Source organism: Chlamydotis macqueenii, chromosome 1 (assembly GCF_036417535.1).
Source record: "Chlamydotis macqueenii isolate bChlMac1 chromosome 1, bChlMac1.mat, whole genome shotgun sequence".
NCBI classification, from domain to species: domain Eukaryota; kingdom Metazoa; phylum Chordata; class Aves; order Otidiformes; family Otididae; genus Chlamydotis; species Chlamydotis macqueenii.
This window is the reverse complement of record NC_141556.1, coordinates 83,603,213-83,629,501: the sequence shown is the minus strand read 5'-3', so window position 1 is coordinate 83,629,501 and position 26,289 is coordinate 83,603,213. Positions and strand designations below refer to the sequence as shown.

The 26,289-nt window shown below is 43.0% G+C and overlaps 1 protein-coding gene across 1 annotated transcript; it reads right to left on the bottom strand.

Annotated features, from left to right (window-relative positions):
- Window positions 1-917: 917 nt before the first annotated feature.
- Window positions 918-26,289, bottom strand: YBX3 (Y-box binding protein 3). Its single transcript, XM_086758556.1, has 10 exons — window positions 25,901-26,289; window positions 22,070-22,133; window positions 20,348-20,381; window positions 14,136-14,225; window positions 13,375-13,497; window positions 6,923-7,017; window positions 2,602-2,773; window positions 1,939-2,039; window positions 1,235-1,480; window positions 918-1,200 (listed from the first exon to the last, which is right to left on the bottom strand). The coding sequence occupies exons 1-8, from the start codon at window positions 26,157-26,159 to the stop codon at window positions 1,974-1,976; spliced, it is 903 nt and encodes a 300-aa protein (XP_086614682.1). The 5' UTR covers window positions 26,160-26,289; the 3' UTR covers window positions 918-1,200; window positions 1,235-1,480; window positions 1,939-1,973.

Sequence of the window (26,289 nt, the reverse complement as noted above, 5' to 3'; positions counted from 1 at the left end):
GAGGGTACAGGTAAAGATTTTACTTGTTTCAGGTAAGGAAAAGTGGAGAGACTAGTAAAACATGCTGCCATTTTTTGGAACAGAAGCATGAATAAAGAAGCAGTCTTTTTGAGCAGAGGAGTCTCAAAGCTTGGATTCTACTGTTCACAGAATACAAAAGCCTAGCAAAACAGATGGAGTGGGTTACTGGGATGTTTTTTCCCCAAATCCCCCCCAACTCCTGCCACAAGATGGTAACAGGAAAAAAACCCCAATTATTAACACAACTTGAGCCTTAAGAGCAGAGAGGAGAAGTGTAGGTTATAGCTGTATTATGTAATTTCTTTGCAGAAGTTGTTTTGGATGAAGGAGATCCACCTAACCTAGTCATGTCCTTGCTTATATATCATCCAGCATTGTTTTTGAGAACTACATCAATACATGCCACAAATATGATCACAGGGCTGGAGCACCCCTCCTTTGAAGAAAGGCTAGGAAAGTTGGGGCTGTTCAGTCTGAAGAAGAGAAGACTCCATGGAGACCTTATAGTAGTCTTCCCATACCTAAAGGGGGCTTATAAGAACAAGAGAAACTCTTCAGCAAGGCCTGTTGCAACAGGACAAAGGGTAATGGTTTTAAAAGAGAAGGAGCAGATTCAGATGTGATGGAAGCAAAAAAAAATTTATAATGAGGGTAATAGAACACAGGAACAGGTTGCCCAGAAAGGTGGTGAATGCCTCATCCCTGAAAACATTCAAGGCCAGGTTGGATGAGGCTCTGAGCAACCTGATCTGGTTGGGGATGTCCCTGCTCCTTGCAGGGGGGTTGGACTAGATGACCTTTAAAGGTCCCAAACTATTCTATAATTCTATATAAGTGCTGAAGCAGCAAGATTAAAATAATGAATTATTTTGAAGACAAACACACTAAACCAGCTCTTTTTTTTGTAGTTGAATCACTTTTATTTATGAGGAACGTCACCCATGCTGCAGTTTCAAATAGATCTTACCAAGGGAAGCGGAAGTTTCTCCTCCCCGTGTCCTGCAATGAACAGGACTGACACAGGGAAAAAAATCCTCACACTTGGGAGGTTTAGCACCAGCATCCAATAGAAAAAGCATTTCATTTCAATTTCAAGTTCTTTGGTTGGGTTTTTTCCCTTTTCAGTTTGATACCAAACAAAAAAATTGAGAAATTCAATATTAGTGAAACAGTGAAATTCTAAAAAAAAAAAAAAAAAAAAAACAAAAAAAACCAAACAAAAAACCCAAAAACCCCACAGTTGCTGCTGAAACTGGGGAGGTTGCTCTTTCTGAATCTCGCTCTCTTTTTCTTTCTTCATGCATTTATCTTGCAGGCGTTCCCTGGATCTCAGCTGCTCGTAGGTTTTTTTTTTCCTTTCAAGCTCTGATGTTTCAAATCTTTGCTTTCATCATCGCTGTTGACAATTTATTGCTTGAGTGTTTCTTTGGTGTTACTTTTGAGTTGTATTTTAGGACACCTGTTGAAAAGCCAAATTTTTCAAAAAATGCATTTTACTTTAAGTTTCATTTTCCTGTTGAAAGAGTGAGATGTTAGGTGGAGAGCTATCAAAACACAGGATAAGCATGACTGGCTTATCCTGTCCTTAAGCTGAGAGCACAGTATCTGCCTAACGCAAAGCATTACTAATTCATCAGCAGATGCTATTGCTATATAGATCAGATAGATCTTCCTAAGAAGAAAAAAAAAAAACAAAAAAACCAAAAACCAAACTGATAAAAGCAAAATTTATTTTGTGACAAGTAGACACAGAGGCAGAGGGGAGAGGAGAAAGCAGCAAACAGTTCCTTGGTTTACCTCCACAGCACTCTCAGAAATTATCACAGATATCTAGTCATACATAGGGAGATGTGCCCACAGTCTAAGTCCTAGAAGTATACACAAGACTGGACAACAGGAACTATCTATATTCCTTACCTGACAGATGGTAAAGGTGCCTGGGGAGCTGGACATTACTCTGCACCACTCTGCTCAGTCACTGGAGCAGGATTTTCAGCAGGTGTTTCAGTCACCTTTGTCTGAGACACAATAAACCTTTATTATAGGCAGAGACTGATCTGCAGACCCTTCCTCTGTTCAGTGGTAGGGCCAGCATAACACGTTTTTAAACAATCTGAAGATGAATCTTCAGAAATATTAACTACATGAAATACACTGAAGTTTTAAGTATTGCATAGCAGATTCTGTCAGGGGACTACCTCTGTTAAATACAGAATGAGAAAGTCTTTCCTCATTAAGGTAAAAATCTTTGTTTGCAAACAGTTCCCCAAAATCATCTGGTTCAAGCAGTTCAGGAAATGGATCTGGAGCATTCAAAGCTTGAGGAAGCAGGAAAACAACTTTCTCTCCACTTCAAAAACACCTGCTACAGTCTGATTCCAATTAAAAACTATCCAGAAGCAATCCCTATCCCACTGCTGGTTCCATTTAAGATAAGCTGCTCCTTCTCCAAGAAGTTCACAATGAAACCAGCTACCTTGAACCATCAGCACTTTGAACTTGGCCATCTAACTCCTCCAGCACACCAACAACACACAAGTCCCACAGGCCTCTGCCATATTTTGCCAAGAGCATACTTACCTCTTTTCCATCCTGAGCTGGAGCATTGGGTGGACGAGGTCGACGCCGATAGTTGTATGGGCGCCTGTATCCACGGCGAAGTGGCTGCTGACTCATGGCATTGGCCTCGTTATGGTTCTCTTTGTTTTCAGCCTCACCAGCCATTGGGGCAGGGCGTGGACGTGGTGGCCCTCTGAAGAAGGCCAGAAATGCGTTAAGTATTAGAGAAGCCAGAGAAGGTTAAACTACCATAATTTTAGCCTAGCAAGAACTCTGACCAAGTACCATCTAACAATTTTTAATGCTAGCATGCCACCCCTTTGGATTTTGGTGGCATGTCGTTGAAAGGCAAAAGACCTGTTATTGGGTTAAACAAGCAACCTGTGTGTCTCTTCATTGCTGAAGCTACATCAGCATATTCTACTGTCTGTCCTACAATAAAGAGGTAGTTAGCCCAGAAACAAGCCAGTAGTGGCCACACTGGCTGACTCTGCCAAGTTAACCTTGTACTAGTTACACAGTGCAGCCCTCTTCATAGTTAATGGTGCAATCCCTGAAAATTAATGGTGCAATCCCTGATAACTGCAATTCCACCTGTAAACCATTCCAGGATCTTCCCTCTTTGCCTTGTATTGTCCCCCTTGGCCATTTAAGAAAGTGCAGCATGTATCTCAGTCAGGCAAGTCGGACCTCATTAACATTAATATGTTCATAACATGGGGAGATCTCTGGGATTGATTATTCAAAATAAGATAGAGGTTTTGGATTTGGAACTAGAATGTATGGTCACATCTCAAATAAGTGGATACATGCTACAGTCTACAACTACAGTCTAGAACTTCAAGGGGGTCAGTGGAGGGAGAGGTACTGATCTCCTCTTTGGTTACCAACAGTAAGTCACAAGGAAGTGGAATGATGCTGCATTGGAGGAAGTTCAGCTTGGATGTTAGGAAAAAGGATCTTCACTGAGAGGATGGCCACTCACTGGCACAAGGCTCCTCAGGGAAGTGCTCATGGCACCAAGCCTAACAAAGTTCAAGGAGCATCTGGACCACACTCTTAGTCATACGATTTAGTTTTAAGTAGTCCTGTGAGGGGGAGGGAGTTGGACTGATTCTTAAGGGTCCCTTCCAACTCAAGGTATTTTATGATTCTATGTGCTATCAAGTCCACATTCCTGAAGTATGAAAAAGCACTTCATCCCATTTCCAATATAAACAGAGTATATTCATAAACTGTTCATGAACTGTCAAAACACAGCTGAAAGTGATGACAGAGTGACTGTACTATCTAGTTGCCATTAGCTGGCTTAACTAATCCACAGCTATCCAGTCCCAAAAACAATTTAGCTTTTCCAAAGGAATGTAACAAACACTTGTATCACTGGATTTAGTATATGTAAATGCAAGTAATACCTACCTCTAGTAACTCAAACAGAAACATTCCACACTCATATAGGATTATCATACCTCTTAGAAGAAAAGATCAGAAATACATCAATTCCTGTTAGCCATGGGCAAATTACCCAGCTTGTGATTCACCTACATGACATACAAAAGCTTAGGTGCCTCACTGTACTTGCTGTGGTGCTATTCTTAACTGCCTAGTGTTAATGAAGACTTTCAGGAATTAAATCTATTCAGCTCAGATCCCTACAAGCAGCAGCATCAGTATTACCCCAGTTTCAACAATCCTAGATAACAGAGCCAACACAAACATTCACAGATAGAAAAACTCAGAATCACAAGCCTTACAGCTCTATTCTAGATCCAGCATCCAAAAGCCAGTTAAGTTTATTTTGCATGGAAAAAGTAGTCACTACAATTAAGGAAAATCTTGCTACTCCTGTGAAACACAGCTTCTTGTTGCTCTTGCACTGTTTGTTTTTGAACACACACACATGAAAAAAATATAAGGATTACATCAATTTTATAGTTCATATCTCTAAATTCAATGTAGGAGCTTGACATCATAAGCTAGTTGATACAGAGACAAGGACAAGATTAAGATAAGCAAGTGAGCAAATAGTAGACTTATAACTCAGCTCCTTGAGAGTAAAATCCAAAATGCTTTAGGAATATCAAAGTAATCCAGTGTTTTATTTACAAGATAAAACAAGTCACAAGAAGCCCAGAATCTGAATGAGCTTTTCCACTTAAAGGAATTCAATTTAAAAAAAAAGGTGATGCAACATCTCAAAAGGTCTGACAGTCAGTTGTTGAGTATTTTCACACTGATGTTTTTAACTGCACCAAGTTCCCAGCTATGGAACTGTTATCTCAGTGTAGAAGCTGGAATCATCATGTCAGAACTAAGGCTGGAAAATGAAGAAAACAATCCTACACTGGCCACTTTAAGAAATGACTTACATAGATGACTCAGCAACTTACTCTGCATATCCCCCTGGAAAGCAGTGTTCATGGGAACTTCAGGGATCTCTACTAATAACCTAAGAATGGCATATTGGGTCTTCATGTCTCCGTTTATCCCAGTTCTATGGATCCCTAGAGAAAAATAAGGACAAGGAAACCTACTTCCCAAATAGCCTCCTAGCCTTCAATTCTTTTCTACACTGGGTATTCCCTAAGCCAGACAGTTTGCCTTTTTAGGGATATCACAATGGTGTTCTCTTCCAGTTATCGGTCTCCTTGAAGCTGTGGCAAAAAGCTCCATTAGTCTGATGTATTTATAACTACCTGAGTCAGCAACCTGAACATGAGTTAGCAGTATGCCAACTGCAGCAGAGGCAGATCATATCCCATGCTGCATCCACAGACGCATTACTAGCAGAGAGATATGTGAATATCCCATTTTACCCAGCACTTTTCAGGCCATACCTGGAGTACTGCATCCAGTTCTGGTCCCCAGAATTCAAAAAGAGATGGACAGACTGGTACAGCCAAAGGAGCGCCATGATGACCAAACAACTGGAGAAACTGACCCATGAGGAAAGACTGAGGGAGTTAGGTCTTTTCTCCCTGCAGAAGGCTTAAGGGGAAACTCACAGTATTCTAGTACTTAAAAGGCAGCTACAAAGAGAACAGGGGCTCCCTCTTCACAAGGATCCACACTGAGAAGACACGGGGCAACAGGTACAAGTTTCACCAGGAGAGGTTTAATCTTTATATAAGAAAGATTTACAGTGAGAATCATCACTTACTGGAAAAACCTCCACAGGAATGTCAGAGTCCCCATCACTGAAGGTTTTCAAGATGTGATTGGACAGGGTGCTAGATGAGATTATCTAGGATCCCTTTCCCACAGAAGATTACACCAGATTTTTTTGAGATCCGTTCCAACCTGGGCTGTTCTATAGTTCTGTGAACCTCCCTTTGTTTTTCAGCATGTCTACTTCCTTCATTTAAAGTCTCCTCATAACATATTCTTTTATCGGAAGAAAAAGCAAAAACAATTTTATCCATTCTTTCCATACTACTTGTTTTTCTGAGGACATCTATAATCTATTTTCATTTGTATCTTCTCCCAGCCTGATAGTCTCAGTCATTTCCACTCTTCATGCATTTTCCCCCCTCTCCACTTCAATCACTGAGTTTTATCTTATTATTCTGGAAGCTTTCTGGTCTCTTTAGCACCCCCTTTCTCCAAAAGTTCTAGTGAGAGCAACTCTAATAATCCTATTTTATTACCTTCTCCTTTAGGAGCCCTTAAGGAACCTAAAATTTAAATACTGACTGACATCACTATCCTCCACTAGAGAAGGATACTACGAGGTAACTAATGCCGCCATATAATCTAATGGCCTCTAAGAGAGGGGACACAACTTTAGTTTTTACTGAACAGTAAGCTTTCCTCTGGACTCACAAGTAGTACCAGGGCATGGAACCAAGCTTAAGTGATGCATAGGACTGAGCTGGATGCACACAAGGTACTAGTCCAGTGCTAAGCTGCAAACTACTGTGCACAGTCCACAATAAAATTTATAAAGCACATCCTGCCCCTCCAGGTGGTGGACCTAGCTGTCACAGGTCAAGTGGGATTTGGATTCATCGCTTGTTGAGGAAAGCGCAGGAGTTCAGCTAGGAAGACATGGTCCCTCCAACTCACTTCAGAATGTTGCTCAATTGTGAGAAGTAGTAGCATACAAAGAATTTGCCCTTTCTTGACCTATTCTGAGCAATATTTAAGCACAATTAGACAATTTCTACAGTTGTTTCCTTACTCCTGTGGCTCACCTTTCTCCTAGTAACTAACATGCTTCTCCCTGTCCCTATCATCTGTATACACATTAACACCAGGGAATACACCTTCCTACACTTAATGAAGCCTGTGTATATCACAAAAGCATCCAAATGTAAAGACAAGCAAAGGAAATAGCACAAACCTGCGATAGCGTGGACGATAGGTAGGATTCCTATGGACTTGCTGATTAAGTTGTCCTCCTTCTGTAACCCCATCCTTGATTTCTCCCTCACCACCCTACAACCAAAAGAAAACAGAAGATAGTGAAAGATGGAGTGTTATCTTATTTCACAGACAGCATATAAACTATAAGGCCTAATGATCTGAACACAAGTTCAAAAACAGTGTATCAGTACAGAAACACTAGCATAATGGGTAAAAAGAAGCAGTAGATACTCAAAAGGCTTTAATTTGGGCAAAGATAAGAGCAGGACAGAACAAGAGGCAATAATGCTGCTCTTGTTCCTCACAGTAACAGACTAAGAAACTACCTGACAATGCCTCCTCCCTTTTGCCAAGAACAGCAGAGAACCTGACAGTTCTCTGATACATATGAAAGTGCATTTCAAGACATGACATTGCACTGTAAAGGATGTTATGGAGAGACAGCTACTGATCAGGACACTTCTGAATTTGAAGAGCTAACTGAAATACACCATGCTGAAACTTGCCAGAGATCACTTGACTTCATTCTACAGAAAGCTCTATGCCACAGAGAACTCCCAGAAAAACACAAATTTAAAGATTAAAAAACTACACTAGACCACATCAAATATTCAACATTTTCAGATGCAGTGGTTATCCTTCCCTTTTAGTTGCTACCTGAGAAAGCTGTATTTCAGGTGGTTTTTTTTCCCTAGTTTGTGTGGAGGGTTTTGGTTTGTTATTTTATTTATTAAACACCAGCCATCAGTAAATGTCTGTTTTACAAGATGTTACATGATTTCGATTCCCATTGTAATGTTCTTCCCTTTAAAAGAAGGAACTTAACAGGAGATCTGTAAACAGAGGTGCATCTTTTGTATTTGATCCAGGAGGAAACGAAAGCTATTGCTTCCTGACAGCCTCCCATAGTCTAAGTTTGACAAGGTTCTTTCCAATTCTACACAGTTATTTTAACCACCACCACATTTTAGTCTATTTTAAATGGCAATCTCTGGTAACTGCACGGGCAGTGAACTTTTCCTTAGCTAAGATAACATGAGGATAAACATTTAGAAAGGCTGGAGTGCTATAAGTTGTAAAAAGATATCTTGGGGAATTAGATGAGCCTCAGTGACCAGTCTAGACAATCTTCTCCTCTCACTAAAATATCTCCCAGATTTCAAGTACTCATAGTAGCTTTCCAAGTTTCCAAAAAGCACAGACACATGGCCTAAAGGCAACTGGAATATTTCACATGCTGTACCTAGAAATAGCTATACCAGCTATTCTTAACAATATGACAGGGCTAGCTGCTGAGATGAGTAGAGAGAAATCAGGATTCAATTAGAAACCCACAATCATAACATTATCCATTATGTTCTCTCATGTATAAGACTGATCAGGATAACTAAATACCCACAGGAACTCCCACTGACTAAGTAGATAGTAGTAACAGGTAGAATCTGATAGTGATTGAGAAGTACCCGGGTGACTCAGAACCTAGAAGGAAAATTATACTTCTGAGTTTACAACAGCATTATACTATTTATACCTACTTTGTAATATCAATCTGTCCTGTTTGTGTCAAGGTGCTTTGTACTATGTAACTTTACAGTTTAATTGACTTCTGAGAGGTGGGCAGGAGTGACTCAGACAGTAAGATGAGAAATAGTACTGTCAGTGTTGTGTGTGGCAACAGTGATTCAGAGGTCTTGGGATTTGCCTTTGTGAAGCAAGGATCTAATGCTGCTCCTGCTCTCACTCGGTTTCACATGAGGATTGACAAAGCACAGAAACATGAAAAGAGATCAGCAAGTGTGAAGGGAAGAGAGGATGCAAAACTAGAACAATCCTGAACATGTTCCAGGATAATTGCCATTTCTCTTCCCCAGCATTTCTGAGCAAGCACACATGGAATCAGCACTCAGTTGTAGCACTGCAATGCCTGAAATACAGAACCACAAAGGCCTAGTAGGTCTTGTCTGAGGGACAATGCTAACAAAGCATCAACCAACTTAATTGTAGGGAGGGGCACACACCAATATTTTTTTCAAAGCTCTCCTAAAGTACTCGACAACCAGCATCACATTTACAGCTCTTAAAAGGTAGCATTGAATTTCCACGGCACAGCCCAAGTCCACTCCCTCCTACAGAGGGCTGCACTGGAGTCTCAGATAAAAGATTCCATCTCCTATAGCGAGGGAAAGAATGACTAAACCTGATGAAGTATTACTCAAAAACAATGCATTTTCCTATTCATCTTGAATGTTGCTATGTCAATATTTTATCTGGGTTTGGCTTACACAATCAGTTGAAAGTAGAGTTGCAAAGCAACTGAATTACTTAGCCCAGAAGTCACAGTAATTTCCTGCATCTTCTACAGTATCTCAAAAATTCAATTAATATATTACATTAGTATCACTGTCAATGATCTAGGTCTATTGGCCAGAAGCGAAGTATGGCTACAGAATAAAATAATTATGCTGTCAGAAGTCACTTAAATGGATGCAGTTTGACCAGAAAACAGAAACTGAGCTTTGAGATCTTGTTTTACTATACTGATAATAAGTATATTAGATTCATTTGTTAGGAAAGCTTCAGGACATGGTGGTGTTAGGTCGACAGTTGGACTTTATGATCTCAGAGGTATCTTCCAAGCTTAAGGATTCTATGATTTGTACTCTTAAAAGCACCACACATGTCCACTACACACATGATCCTGCTCATCCTGTTAGATTTCTCTAACCCTAAAGAGGTACAAAATTTTATTGCTGTCCCCTGAAGAAAAGTTTTGTGAGCATTAACTGTAACTGCAATGATATTTTTACCCATTTGCTCCCACCAGTTTATTTTTCTTACATCTCTTCAAATCAGTCTGTAGCTTTTGTATAATACTATTTATCTTTTCAGGTCTCCTCTCTACAAGAAACAGTGTCGGGCTATAAAACAGCTCTCAAACAATTTCGCTTATCGTCTAACTCACTGGTAGAGTTCTTCTATTAGTAAAGCACACAATGTGTATACGAGGAATCATCAGTTCTCAAGGTTATTCCACAATTCATTGTCCGTTCTAACATTCTGACTACAGCTCCATGCCATGTCTATGTTGTCACAGTTCAGTGAAGAGCACAGCCTCTTTTCTGTAATAGAAACTTAAGTTTCTGATATGAACAAGTACTTCTACTTTCCGCAGAATTCTCCATGCCATCCAGAGGCAGTTCCACTGGAGCTGGTTAAATACCTCAGATTCCTCAAGGTTCTCTCCACTCTTGAGAAATTTACACCATGTGTTCAAAAACAGACCCAGTAAGTGACACACAGAGTGCAGGCACATTTGAGCTAGCATGGCAAACAACTGATAGCATCTTTAGTTTGCTTAAAACTATGCCAGTAAACAAGGATAAATCAACCTTGCTGCACTGCAAGGTTGGACTGGAGTTGCTAGCTGACATTAGTTAAGAGTTCTTGAAACCTAGAAGGCCACCATGTCACCTCAACAAGTTAAACAATCTCCTCCTCCATCCCCAGTAAATAAATTGGCAGCTGAGCTTTGGGAAAACCTTTCACCTTGGAAGCATAGCAGATCTTCAGGCATAGCAGGCCTGGGCACTCTGAAACCTTTTACTTCAGGTATGCAGCAAGAGTTGCCTGCAGCTAAGTAAATACCATTTCAGCAAACACAGCTCAAGAGTGCCATACCATCAGCAACTCAAACTTGTCTCAGAAATATTCTGCAGGACAGTTAGCCAAAAACACTCCCTCAAATAGAGAGGCACAACCTTTAATGCATCTGTTAATGGGACCATATAGAATAAGGTATACATACCACTATGGCTCACAGATATTGCCACCTTTCTTCCCCCTTTATACACATGGGAATGGAATTGGAAAGAGGAGGCCTTGTTAAAGGAAAAGGATATTAGAAAGAAGCATCTTTCTAAATGCAGTAGACATGCAATTTCAATGTGAAGAATGCTGCACACTTAACAGATACAAGTGCAAAATCTCCAAAAGAAAATACTGATGCTTCAGATAAGGAGTCACTCTACTCAATTGATCTATCAAAGCAAGCGCACAAAGAATGACAGCAATATCTGGACAAGTTTGAGTGGCTTCACTGACCTACTCTAGAACAATTTCAGGGACAGTCCCCACACAGCCCTTTGCAGTCCCAGTAAAGAGTTCCTTAAAATGGAACTTGTTCCAGCAACTAATAAGTGGGTAAGAAGGCCCAGCAGAACCAGGTGCACCTCAAACTAGCTCAGAACACAAGAAGGTACCACTGCAACATGCAGGCAGTTGAGCAGGCATAGCAGAACGTCAACTTCAGCTGCACAAGGAACTCTTGACTGAGCTCAAACATGAAAGGAAGTATCACTTAAACAAGTCTTACACATACAATTCTATGAAACCACATAGGATACATTCGAGAGTGCTGAAGGAGCTGGTCAATGTCACTGCCTGGCCACTATCATCTTTGAAAGGTCACAGCAATCATGGAGTTTACCTTGTTACCTGTTAGAGTGGCATGTAAGGAAATGGTACTACAAGATCTTCATCATCCTTGATTGAAAAACAATTCACTCTTAATTTTAACAGATGATACCAAATCCAGAGGCATTGATGGGAAGGCCTGACATTCAGAGGATACTCAACAAGCTAAAGAGAAGGACCAAGAAACATGATAAACAATGGGAAACAATGAACACCCAGGTTAATGTCCTTTTGAAAATTATTATTTGCAAGTTTTGAAGGCTGTAATTCTTCTGGAGACAGCGATCCCAGGGAAAGAGCAGTATGTTTTACATTATGAAGCGAGAGGTGACTTCATAGGAAGTCAGGCACCAGTCACACAACAGCTATAGTCTGCTACCCACACCAAATCAGTCTTGAGGAGTGAGAAATAAGCAAGCCAAATGGAAATAGTGTGGCATCACAATTTATTTCCCTTGTGTACCTCTTTAAGTACTGGCATCCAAGTGTGTTATAGTGTCACACACAAGCCAAATTCCTGTTTGCATTAGACATCTGAGAAAACATGTCCCCGCATGAGTACCCTGAGACTGGATGCTCCCCATGCCCAAGCTAGGTCTCACATTATCACTCTTCAGGCAGAAACACAGCTGACTTCCATACTCATCAGTATAGAGTTGTCTAAGCCTTGATATGTCTGCTTATTTAAAATCTGAAACAGCTCCAAGACAACACCAATACCACCAACTAAATCATTTACTCCCAACAGACAGCTGAGGGAGATTTTAATCTCAGGAGAGCAAAAGGAAACAGAATCATACTGGACTGTAGCTGGTTGATGAGCTAGCACGTAAGACTGGAAACATCAAAAAACTGAACAAAACTGAGTAGCCTAGTTCTTTGCCACTTGTGAAAGCTGAAGCTGCAGACTGTATTGCCACACAAAGACATACTCAGTAATAAGTAATCAGTTACCAGCACCAACTTCTAGCTGTCTCCAAGGGACTCAAAGAACACCTTTCATGTATTTATGGCACAGTAGTGTCCAGCAGGATTAAAGAAAAGGCCTTGTGATAGCTAGTATAAACAGGTTGGCTTTAAGGAAAGATTTGACAACACTTGTTCTGTTTGCCCCTGTGCTGCCAACTTTGTAAAACAAGATGGAAAGAGTTTGTTGCTTGGGCAGAGACTTCCACCAGGGCTCTCATATTGGATCACCCACACATTCCTAAAAGTGATTATCACAGACTCAACTATTAAACAAAAGATACTAAAGTCTGGAGTATGTTCCAGTTTGTAGGATTGTTGCAGGCACCAATTTATAGCACAGGCACAATGTGGATAGGAGTAGTAACTGCTAGAACCACAGCCATGTACCCATACTTACCACTTCCTCTGCAAAAACTTGCAGGGAAGCTGTTTAGAAAGGCTTGCAGATGTGATGAATAGTGGTGTGTAGCTAGTTTAAGAGAAAATGCATAATTTTTACACTGAACTGCAATAGGCAGAGTCTTATGAAGGGAAGATACATGAGGTTTCAACTAGTTGGTCAAACTACTACCACACCATGCAAAAGTGACAAACTTCTAAACAAATCTTGTTTTCCATATAACCCTTCCATGTTATGCTTATAGTAAGAGTACTGTAAATACTTCCCCTTGCTATAAGTAAAGGGCATGGTGAGCCACTTCAGTGTCTCACTCCTTTGTGTTTACTCTTAACACCGGAAGAGATGCTTTACACATTCTAGAAAGACATGCCAAGGAAAGGCCTACAGGACACCCAGTAATAGAAAATATCAGTATCAACATCAATGACGTGCTGCAAGAACCCAGAATATTACTGAAGAGCACTCACAACTTAGTTAAGCATTGACAAGTTTACTATATGCCAGTGCTCAGCCTGTTGTTCCCTCATGAGAGGATCAGAAGACTGCTGAGGAGGTAGGATGACTACTACTAAAGAAATTAAACTTACACTTCGAGGTGGTCCACGGCGTCGGCCAAAATAGCCACGTCGATAGCGGCGTCGGTCTGCAGCATAGCGACTGCCTTCTACAGGGACTCCATCTGGACCAGTGACATTAGCTGCTTCTGCACCCTAAAAGGGCAAAAGAAAGTAAACCAGGGTGGAGTGAGAAAAGAACAGCTGGCTACAGGGAGAAGATCAAACAGGGAAAAGGCTTTTTTGCATCAGTTCCAAGCTAGACAGATTCCTCCCTCTCACACGTGGCAAAAGCAGATTCGTTATTCTCAGCCCCATAACCAAGAGTTACGATCATGAGTTAAGACCCCATCAGCCAGACTAAGTTTAGACGAAAAAGTAGTATTCGCTTTAAGGCCAAAAAAGCTCCAAAAGTCTTTGAGAAAGGGTGCAGAGAACTGGAAGGTTCTTACAGTTAAGCTAGACTCAAAGACAAAAGCTTTAGGACAATATATGCTGATTACTGGGCAGGCTGCAAGCTTCAAATGCTCCATCAAGTAAAAGTTACAGATTCTAGATGCAGTAAGATGTAGTCAAAGCAGTTTTGATATATATATCTAGAAACACTTCTTAATGAAGCCTTTAAAAAAAACCCAGATCTTCCACAGAGAAACTATATGAATGCCACCCACCCCAGGGATTAACACAGTAGACAGAAACACCAGATACATCACTTCAGGTTCTGTGTTAACCCCAGCTAGAGTGATGATGTTAACTCCGTTGGACCACAGCCCCAAATCAACATAATCTCTCACCTTCTCTCCCTCAACAACATCAAATTCTACAGTTTCTCCATCACCAACACTGCGCAGATATTTCCGTGGGTTGTTTTTCTTTATTGCCGTCTTTAAAGAAAGAAGATACACAAGAATGTTATTTTACCTTACTTATTATCTTACACATTCATAGCCCTGTAAATGAGGGAAGGACGGTGTTTTTCTGCTACAATCTGAACTCTACACACCAGATCAGTCACCACACCAAGATATTTCAAGTACATAAACATGTCTTATTCCACAGGCCCTCCAATACTCGTCAATATTTACCCCTTTCTCAATACATGTGAGTGTTCTGGTTTTGTTAGTGAGGGGGGGCCTAAGGTGCCAGCCTCTGTAGGAAACTGCTAGAAGTTGCTCCCCTTTTGTTCAGTGGACTCGGCCAGGCCTAGGGCGGACCCGCTGCTGGCCAAGGCCGAGCCAATTGGTAGCAGAATGTCCCGTGATAACGCCTCTGCGATAACGTATTTAAGAAGGGGAAAACAGGAAAAAAAGGAGGAGAAGATGTGAAGCAGCTGAGCTGGGGGCAGAGAGGGGGAGGCGCGAGCCTCATGGGCCTTGCAGGCCTCACCCTCTGGCCTCCCACCAGGCAGCCGACTGGGCCCAACTCGGCCCGGCCTGGCTGCAAGAAATGGAGAGGAGATGAGAAGTGAATAAGATGTAAAAAGGATCCTGAGAGGCGTCTGCCAGCCTGTTGTGAGGAACGGCTGCAGATGCCAAGGTCAGTGAAGAAGGAGGGGGAGGAGTAATACACAGCTCCTGGCCAAGATTCCTCTGCAACTCGTGGTGAAGACCATGGTGGAGCAGGTTGTCCCCCTGCAGCCCATGGAGGTCCACGGAGGGGCAGAGATCCACCTGCAGCCGTGGAGGACCCCATGCCAGAGCAGGTGGAGGCCTGAAGGAGGCTGTGGCCCCTGGAGGGCCTGCTGGGACAGCTGTTCTGGAGGGACTGCACCCCGTGGAAGAGATGACCCATGCCGGAGCAGTTTCATGAAGGACTGTGGCCCGTGGGAAGGACCCCACGCTGGAGCAGAGGAGGAATGCGAGGAGTTCTTCCCCTGACGATGATACAGCGGCGTAAAACAACGCGTGATGAACTGACCGCGACCCCCATTCCCTTTTCCCCCCCCGTGCCGCTCGGGAGGGGAAGGTAGTAGAGATAATGTTAAGCCCGGGAAGAGGGAGGTGTGGGGGGAGGTTTTCTTCCCTGTCTCATTCTCCTGCTAGTTTTAGAAATAAATGAATAGTTTTCCCCAAGTCGAGTCTGTTTTGCCCGTGACGGTAACTTTAAGGATTTCTCCCCGTCCTTATCTCAAACCTTGAGCCGTTTTTCCTTATATCATCTCCTCCTATTCTCTCGGAGGGTGGGGGGAGCGAGAGATGGACTGCGTAGTCTGGTCCTGATCAGGGCTGAACTACGACAATGAGTTTGCAAATCAGCTGTTGCCCCAAGATCCCCTCTGTCAAGTCTACTGAATATCTAGATCATTACATACTTCTGTATGAACAGAGTTCACAGTGACTGATCTCCTGCCAGCTGTAAAAAGGCAGCTCCAGCAAATGTGATCCATGCCTTCACAGTCATAAAGAGATCTTTAGATCATCTACAGAGAACTTGACCAGATGCCTTTTTGTAGAAAATGGCATTAACTATAAGGTATCATGGCAACTCACAGTAACTACAGAAGAATTACTGTAACTCTGGTGTAGCATAAGATTTTACTGAAGCACTGTAAGGGAGATAACTCCCCATCCCAAAAGCAAAAATTCTGTAAGTCCCTAAAGAACACAGGGATAGTACAAGCACAAAGCAATCTTAGTCATCTCTTAAAGTCATCTCCAAAATACTATAAAAATACAGCTTCAAATCAAAACTAGTTGAAAAACCTCCTCAGACTCATAGGAACACTGAAGTCTCCTGGAGCAATTTTCAGCCTGTCAACTACAGGTGCCTTTCACTCTGTCGAGTATTTCTAGGATTCCAGAAAAGGCAGATAGCAAGACAAGCCTACTATCTGTTCATTAGATATGGGTTAAAAAATTGGAAGAGGGCAAGGGAGAAAAAACCCAAACAAAACCAAACCATACACGTTGTAGTAGCCAGCTTTTTACTGACGTTCTTAGACTTTTAATGACCAATTCACTTTAAAGTTTCCTGATATGGGCACCTTTTGTTAGCATAAAGGAGACAAGTGCAGATCCAGCAGACAGAAGCACACACAGAAATACATGGCACAAATCTGGCTTAAGAAATGGGATGCAGGGCAAAAACCAAGGAGAGTTGTCATATCTGTCTGCAGTTCAAGAACACCAGGCAGAATGGAGATCAGTTGAGTTGTTGCCTGTACATGACAACTATATCCATTCAGTCAACAATAGCCTCAAAAATATTTCCCACTGAAGGAAAAGTTCTAATCAGTTTAAAGTTGAGCTTGACCAGTTTAGGAAAAGTATTCTCATTGTTGCTGAACAGAGTCCCCTTTGTGTTTCAGGCAATTGGCTAGCATGTCCTAGCCCTACATCCAGCCACATCTTTCCCTGTACCCTACAGCATTCCTGAAGAGGGTAAGGAAGAATGCCAGAGTTCACATATTATTGCTACCAAAGCAAAAACAACCCAAGAGTGGGTTTTCTTAGTTGGTTTGTTTGTTTGGTGTGTTAGTTTTTTTTGTTGGTGTTTTTTTTAATACAGCAAGAGAATGAGCTGCTCAAGGGAATTCCTCTGGGAATTACTTTACAAAGAAGAGACTCCCACCATGAGCCAAAACAGCTTTACTGGCTTTCTGCTGACCTATTAGTGTAATTGCTTGATTTTTGACATCAGTTGGAAGTGTTACCTTTTCCATAAATGCTACATACTAATACTAAAATCATTATCTTCACTGCAGATTAAGAGTTTAATTCTTTCACCACCACTTGTACTGAGACAACTGACCCAAAATCTTAAGACTTGGCCTCTGCATATGACAGAGATGTCAACAAGCTGTATTTCAAACAACTCCTTCCCCTTCCTTGTAAGTGCAGAGGAAGACAGGACTATCAGATTTCTTTTCAGCAGAGGGTGTATTTAACATTAATCAAGCTCCTCAAACACCCCCCCCAAGAAGGGTAATGGAAGACAAATTAAACAGGATTCCACATGTTCTGTCCCAGCTTCACGGACAGAAACTTCAAAATTCAGATGTGCAATTGAATAACCCGCACATACGAGTAGAGGCTGCCACACTGCTAGGCTGAGGTTTGTTTTATGAAGGCAGCCAGGAACGATTTTAAGTCCTAGAATTCACAGCACAAAATATATGGCTTTACTATTCACTACTTCAGCTGCAGGTAAACATTGCCAAAATAAGCCTCTGACAAGCCTAAACTCCAAGCTTGATGAAAAGACTTTTACTCTGTATATCCAGTGAGGAGAGAGCACTATTCTCCCTGTTACTGTTCACCAGCATCCTGCAGGCTCCAACTTCAATTCAAAATACAGATGTTCTGTCTTAACAAAGACAGCACTGAACAGTTAAGACGGAGACTTTCCTTTCCCAGGGAGACACCAATGAACAGACAGTACAGGAGTCTTCAGAGCTAGTTCAGTATTTGGTTTGGAAGAGTTCTTTTCACATTCATGATATCACCACATCATGTGCACAACCAGCATTTGTCACAGCAACAGTAAAAAATTGTTACATCAGCTACTCGTGCACGTACATCAGGCTGTGCACAATGAATACAAGTCAGTGAAGTCAAGAAAAAGAAAGACCTGTGCAGCAGAAGAGATTAATTCCTCATTATTACTTGTTAATTCAAACTATGCCTAATTAAACTGGACTTCCCTGGCTACTTACACTTTTGACAGTATTAAACTGCAAGTTTAATACTCCATCCTCCGCAAGTCAGATTGATCCTTATTTCTCACACCACCTCTAACTGACACAGTGCCCTAGATAGCACCTTGCTTTAACCAACCAGACAAGGATGTAAGCAAGACAAAGTAGGTGAAGAATTGCCCTTCCTCAAAACTCTGCTTGGGTCCCCCACACGACAAAGGGTTAATTCAAAGCAAGCCATGCATGCCCTAAAGAGAAAAGCATTTTAATCTCTACTAGGTTTATAAATAGCATCCAATAGCCAGACACTGAGCATTAACCCCCATTTCAATCATGAGATCGGCCTGTTCCCTCCCTGTTGCAGATGCATGCTGGGGAGGCAGCAAGGAGGCTGTATCTGTTCAACTAGGTCAGCCTTATTCTGAAGGGATTAGGCATGTAATCCAGCCCCTCCCAGGATGGGTGCAGGGACGAGGGGCAGAACTAGCATTAACTACGGAGAGGGAGCTTGCAGGATGTTTGCTTACGCAGTGGATTTGCCTCCCTCAACAGGCAGGCCTCGTCCGCTGGCAGAGCCAAGCACACAGACAGGAGCTCTGGCCAGAAAGCCCCAGACTCCAGTAGTGAGCACATTCCCATATAGTAACAGCTAGAGATGGAACAGCTGAGGAACATCCGACTGCATTCAACCCAGGCCAGAGCTGGAAGCATCTACTCTGCCATGCAGAGCCCACCAACAGAGTTAATTGGATGCAAGCTTGCATGTGATGTGGTACTTCTGAAACAGCAAGCTAGTTTTGCTCAGTGCTCACTATGAGAAGACTTCAGCCACAGGAGATGAGTAACACATTACACACACACCCCCACCAGTTTATGTTTAAGTGAATAAGCTTCACAGGTGAAGGAGACAAAACAGTTCAGATAATACTAGCTTGCTGTGGGCCTTCAATGTTTGGGTTTCTGCAAGCAGCCCTCCCAAGCAGAGTAACAACTGATCCATGTTATCTGTCATCAGCACAACCACCATTTTCCAGGTTATCTTTTCACAGGTCTCAGGGAGACCTTTTTCATCTCCAAGGTAGTTTTACAGTGCTGCCTATCCAGAACTGTTTCTGCTACTAGAACTCTTCCCATCCTCTTCTGGACACGCTCTCATTGAGCTGCAGATGCAGCATCTGTATCATCATGCTCACAGCACACTTTCATTAAGGAAGGAGAGTGACCATGAGAAATCAGTATATGCATTGATAAGCTCTTGCTGTCAGTCCACCAACTGAACCAGTGGGTGTACTGCACCCACTTCCCAACATCATCTTTATTCATTGTGGGCACTGGACTTAATCCCTCCTAGCTTCATCCGTTTTTGGATGCACCTCTTGACCCAGAGAAACGATTATCACAGGCTATTTAGTCATGAAGCCACAGGAACTAAACTAACTCTCAATGTTGACCAGCATGTTTAACACAACTACATATGCACATACCATCCTCTGTAACCAACTCTGAGTGCAAGGTTCCTGGTTACATTTAATGGAAATACTGCCACTTATGCCACAGAGAAAGCTCATGCTTTTAAGGATCACATCGGCCTGCAGACATTTCATGTGACAAGCTCCATGGGCAGTATTTCATTTTCTGAAGTATCAATGATCCAGAACCAGATTTAAGACAACTTATCAGTTTACATGAGCACGGAGACAGCATCCTCTGTCTTCTCATTAGTCACCTACAACCTGAGAGTCAAACTATAAACTTAGAACAGCCTACTGACAGCTCAAGGAAAGTTAACCAATCACAAGCTACTGGGCAAGCCTCTCTCTGCTTGGGCACACTTGGCACACTGCCTTCCTCTTCTTCCCAACAGCAGCTGCCTTATACAGCAACAGCTGATGGCAACCCAGGCTGGTCAAGAGCCAGGCTAGATCACTTTCTCTCCAATACCAGAGAGGGCAGAAAGAACAGACCTGCAAGAAGAGGGTATGAAGAAACAGAAGACACAAGGAACATGAGGAAGTGCAAGGGGAGGACAGACAAGTAGCAAGGTATTTACAAGACACAGGAGTCACCTCCCCAGGGGAGGGACAACCAAATAAAAGAAAACCATACCAAAACAACCCCAAAAAAATCTTTAATGTTCAAATCAGAGCAGACAAAAAAAAAAGCATGAATGGTTATAATACCTACTCCTTCAGAGAGAAGGAAAACACACACTAATATTCCTCCGTGCAAATTTCAACATACATGTCCATTAAAGGTATTTGTGGTAAGTATTCTAAGGAGAAGACAGGACAAGGCTGGGTGGCTGTTTCAGGAAGCTGCATTAGAAACTCATCACAGTGCACGTCTCAAGTACAATTACTGCTGTCTTACCTGATGAACAAACACATCTTCTTTGGTATCATTTCTGTGAAAAGAAAGTGAGAAGTCATAAGAGCTTAGACTAAGAGACTGAAATAGAAATCCCTGACTTCACAAGTGAAACCCTCCTTGCCCCCAGCCTGTGGTACATCCCACAGATTCCAAACATTCTATGTAAGTCTGTGCTACCAAGACTCTGCTCTGAATTTCCAGGGTCATATGCTTGACAGCAGAAAGGACTCCCCACCCTTCAGAGGGTGTGGGGATAGGGGGATGTTCCCTGTAATCTTCTGGCAAACATTCAATATTTTGTTTTGACACAGGGCAGAGTTAGTGACTCAACTGCTTTCCTTTCACTATTCCACCCTCTCAAAAAAAAACTTTCACAGGGGCTGCAACCTGAGCTGTTAGCCCAGAGGTCAAGCAAGACTATCAACAGGACTGGCCACAGCTGTTAACAGAGCTCTCCTTTCAGTGAAGCTCAAAGCACAAGAGGTGTTAGGAGAGTGCACTGGACAGGGACCCAGACATGAACATGAGGTTGTCTGGATTAGGCCAACCAGTTCAGGCTTCTGCACGCAAAACATGAAGACAGGTCCAAGATCTTCAATCTGTGTTCTCATACAATAAGAATCTAGACCCTGCCATCTGTTCACTTGATTCCTTCTCTGTAGGGGGAACAGGTGGGTCAAAGAGTTTGTGAAGATAATGCATAATCCAAAACCTGTTGCACTGGACTGAAGTAATAGCTTTCTTCCTAAACTGGAGTCTACTAACACCACATCCAGCTGAAGACTCTCACATCAACTGCTACAAAAGGCTTTAAGAGTACTTCCTAATTCAAGCTTTCCTTCTACACTTACTTAACACTGGATAGCAGCCTCCACAGACTGGGATTAATACTCTACCAGAACTGGCCGCAGATCCATGAAATGGGACTCTCTACCCCTTTCTACAGTGTCCAACTTACCCAGATCTACCTGCTGCATAACAGTTCAAGGACTTGAACATTCAAGGTACATCTTTTACAAGACAAGCGTTCACCATGCAGGAGCTTTGTTTTTCATAAAGCACACAAGACATTTAAGCCCCTCAACCCCAGATATTCAAGCCTTAAAAGCCAGAGCCTCCTCCAGTAACTCAGAAGCATGGGTCTTGTGCACCTAAGGTTGGACTGCAATCAATATCACTTACAACTATTTGGATTATCAGTGTCATTCAGAGGTTTGTTCATATTTAGAAAAGAAAAGAGATACAAAGAAGATGTCTGTGAACCCAGGCCTGGAATATCTTTGGTTAGATGATATCTGAGAATCTCAATATGTACTTAGACAAGGTATTTTGACCAATCAGTTAACACTTGAATTTTTATCCAAATGTATTTCCCCTCATCCCCCAAACTTGCTCACACGTTTAAGACAGGTAGTCATAAAAGAACATGACTGCTCATTAAAGGTGTAGTATGAATAAACATGAGAAACAAGTAACAGACCAAATTCTTAATGAGTTTTACTCTGTTTTCTCCCAATGCACACAACTGTCAAAGGGGGCAGGGGGAAGAGTCTCTTGAGATAACACCAGTTTGTTGAATGCCTGGCCAAATCTGGCTATCAACTGCACGAACTTGTAATCAAGTTCTTGGTCCTCAGGTCTCTGTGGCAATTACTAACACATGACATTATCTGTACCATGAATCTTAGTACTACACAAACATGACTATAATTTAAAACATACCTGTTGATAAAGCCATATCCATTTCTGACATTGAACCACTTGACTGTGCCAAGAACTTTGGTGGCTGGAAAGAAAAAGAAGTAACTCTAAAACATAAGGAAGTACATGAGTGTTACAAAAATACTTTTATACTTGCACATGAAGTCACAACCAGACCTATTCTGTTCCCTTCACACTTAAAGTGTACCTTCATCTCCCACTGCAGTTTATACTAATGCAGTAGCAGGAAGCAGTGCTTTAACATGCTGCTCTTCAGCCAAGAGTTTACCACACAGCATCTAGAATGAAGTCCAGCTCCATTTTCAGAGTTGGCCATCCATCCCTTTTTTATTTCTTATTGCAGTAGTGGGCAGTGAGGCTGAAAATCCCACTGCCACTCACCAGTTCTCTTAAGCTTAGCAGCTAGACATGAAACATAGCTGAAGAAAGCTGTTTAGAAGTCCTCTCTTTCACTCAGTTACCCTTTGTTTCTTCTTTGGAAACCACAACTGGCCAAAGCAGCAGTATCAAGCACCATGCCACTCTCTCAAGTGAGAAGGTAGCAAATGCTTATTTTAAACAAGCTATTTCTTGCATTGTCAACATCACTCTAACCAGATGAGACCTCACAAGATGTTATTTTTTTATATTCCTACTTCTAGATATGTGATTTACCAGTTACAAGGCAACCAATTTTATGTTCCAAGGCTTCTAGGATCAAGACAAGCTCCTGTCTCAACAGCAAAACAGCATCTTGCTTAGAAACCATACTATAGTGTCTTATAGGATCTGGCAAAACCTGTTCCTCCAACACACAGGAGCGTGTAGGAGGAACTCAACAGTAATGGAGATAGTTCAATCTCTCCTTCCCTCTCAGCAACTGGGTGGAGAACACAAACTTGTACTTTTCAAACCTGTTGGAAAGGGAGAATGTGGGATTCTAGATGTTAATAGAATAGATGTTGCTTATTACATAGCATGACCACAACTATCTAAGCAATCTACACAGTACTTATTTGAAAGAGGTCTAGTCACCTACAGATAACCGCTTGTTAGAAACCTTACATATGTTCACAGTATGGTAAGAACCCAAGAGGCAGTGAAAAGCAAAATAGTGTAGAGAATCTCCAGTTCAGAAGTCCAAGCCAGTCTGCTACAGGCAAGAACACACTGCAGATCATTACATTTATCTGCCCTACACCTGCATTCTTCACTAAACATCCACTAGGAAATGACAGAGCTAGACAGACCTTTAGTCTCAATCTTGCCATTTTTATATACTCCACTGACAAACAAAAAGAGCAACCTCTTCCTCCTCTCATGAACACAGAGCTCAAGTAGGAAAGTTTGCTGATAGTCCATTGTAGTGCTGTTGCTGTTACTGAAAGTAATAACAGGCCATTTCTCATTTAAGTTAATGTTTTGGTCATTTTTAATACACTTGTAGCAGAAAATGTTCATATTTAGAAGAAGCAAAAACACTAAGACTGAGACAGTTACTAGAGGAAAGGAGTCTATCTAGTACAGCATCAATTCCCAAGACTTCTTGTTCACAGAGATAAAACCCCTCAGTTCCACTGCCTAGCACTGATTCAGTAACAGTCTTCAGCATCGACATTTACAGTTGTGCCTTTAGCTTTATTTTCACAGGGACATCCCTAGGTACAGACACTTATTGCTATCACAAAGGCACTTGCTACATGCAAGAGCCCATTGCATTAAGAAAAGTCAAGAGGGGAAGAAGAGGCAGGTGCAGAACAAGTACACGAACAAGTGCCAATGGCACATGCAGGTTTTAGCCTGCTTTAACAAACAAGGCTAATACCACTGATTCCCCCCCCATCATCCTTTCCCTCCCCCGCAAAAAAGGTATTGAATCTGTTGGTCTACTTCAATCAGATTAGGAAGAGGGTGATAAGCCTAGGGAGCCTGACAAAAACCCTCAGAGGAGTCAGAAAGCTGGTGGCAGGAAAGGTAGTAAAAACTCACTCTACACAGCCACCTGGGTGCTGATAAATGGAAGTCCACACACACAGCTTCAGAGCAACATTGCTCCTTTTTACACAATCTGCCAGAGACTAGGGGCAAGTCTCCAGTAGGTTCCCTAAGAGAGCGTACAGGGGAAATACCATTCCCTACCTGCACTAGTCTTACAGTCTTCCCTAAGTCTTACTAGGGTACGGGGGGGCAGTGTGGGGAGAACCTCAGATACAATAGCATGACACTGAACATCCATGTGGCCATAGTGCAGCCATTGTTAAGCTGTTACAGCAGGTAGATCAACCAAGGAGGAAGACAAGCCTAGAGGAAGCCACAACCAGTTTTACTGACGAGTCAGAGATGTGATGATGCCTATCCCATGAGCAAGTGAGAGCCCACATATTTCTAGAAGATGCTGTCACAAAAAAACATCATCAGCCACTCCTACCCATGACCTTGTTACTTTTAACAAGGAAAAACAAAACTTCCTGTGACCAAGAGACAAGAGAAAGTTGACTAACCTTTATCCTTATGGCTAGAAGTCAGACATTTGGATGTCCTGAGCAAGCACCAAATGCTTCAAATGGGATCTTTGTAATAAGAGACTTAAGTGAACATTATTACAATACCATTAACAGGGATATTTGAGCTGGATTTGAACATAATGCTAATTTAAGATAGACTTATCAATGGCCATTTTCCTCACAACTCCTGCTAAAAAGCTTGCCTAGTAATAAGGCCAGTGTGTGAAGCCATCATCATGGTGGTCTTCTTTTTCCTGCTAGACCAGGAAAGGCACTTGTGCCTTCACTTCCCCTCCTCCCAACCCCCTCCAAGCAATAGCAATAGGTAAACAAGATAAAAACATTACCAAGAATGAAACAAGCCATATCAAGGCAAAAAGCAGCCAGACATACCAACAGATACAGATGTGCCTTGACTGATTACTGACAAATCAGATAACAGAACAGGGAAAATCAAGCAAACGAAACCTCCAATTTCTGTTTTGCTAGAATCCTTCCTACTTCAGCTCCAGAAAAATCCTTTACTCAGCTCCTCTATCTGCTGCAGTAAGACCTCAGTCTTTCCTTTCAGAAGATGCTGTCTTTCCTTAGTGAAGTTCACGACTCTGCACTAGTAGTCAGCCTCAGCTTTCTTTGCCTTACTAACCTCTTAAAGTTAAGCAGTTATAAACAGTAGATCCCGAATTCCACTGCAGATGGAAGTCTTGTCCTTTTCAACAGGTTGATCCTGTTCAATCACAATAAAGAAACGCTAGCTATGCACTGCACTCAAGCACAGAGATGGGAACTTGGCTTGCCTCTTTTTTGATAAAATAGAAACTAAAGAACCAAACCACTAATCCTAGAGGCATAATTAAAGCCGTCTGGTTGTTTTTGTTGGTGGGTTTTGGTTGTTTGGTTGGTTTTTTTTCAGGTAGGAAAGTGGCGCAAAGACTAAAGGGAGGCACACAGGGTTTACCAGCAACCCCTCCCAAGGGGAGATGCCCCCGCAGGGCAGCGGGCCGGTGGCAGGTGCCGGGAAGCCCGTCAACATGGCTGCACTTCCACTCACTATCCCCGCCCGGTCCCGGGTCCGCGGCCCCGGGCGCTCCTCCGGGACCGGGCGGGACAGTGCCCGGTACTGCACACAGGTGCCGTCCGCCCAACTCCGAACTGGCGTCCCGGACAGGCAGAGGAGGAGGAGGCACCGCCGCCTCCCCCAAGCGCAGCCTGACTCACAGCCGCAGCTGGGGGAACCTAGTTGGGCCCCGGGCGGCGGCCATGTGCTTCTGCTACCCCCCCACACCCCCCCCGCCCCGCTCCCGCCGCGGGTGCCCCGGGGAAGTTGGGAAGGGGGCCCGGTACTCACCCAGCACTTTCTTCTCCGTCTCGGCCGCGGCGGTTGTTGTGGTGGAGCCGGCGGCAGCAGCGGCCGCCTCACCAACAACCGCGCCCGGCGCGGTCGCGCTGACGGGGCTCTTGGGCTTGGCGTCCGGGGCGGTGGATGACGGCGGCGCGGCGGCTCCGAGTGCGGCTGGGGCCGGGGCGGCGGCGGCCGCAGCTGCGGTCGTGGTGGCTGTGGTGACGGGCGCCGGGCTGGCGGTGCTGGTCTCCTCCGCCTCGCTCATGGTGCGTGCCTGACGGGAGGGCGGTGGGTGGGTGACGGGCGGGTGCGCGGCGCTCGGCGGCGAGCGTCCCTCCCGCCTGCGCTGGGTCTTACTGCCCCCAAAATGGCCCCGCCGAAGTTTTAACACAGAC

Bases quoted from the DNA above. Each gene is read 5' to 3' on its own strand.
- YBX3 (XM_086758556.1), bottom strand. From the start codon at position 26,159: ATGAGCGAGGCGGAGGAGACCAGCACCGCCAGCCCGGCGCCCGTCACC. The intron at 13,498-14,135 runs GTGAGAGATTAT...TTGCCCTTTTAG, and splicing joins ATGTTGTTGAGGGAGAGAAG to GGTGCAGAAGCAGCTAATGT. The intron at 2,040-2,601 runs GTAAGTATGCTC...ATTGTGTCTCAG, and splicing joins CAGCTCAGGATGGAAAAGAG to ACAAAGGTGACTGAAACACC.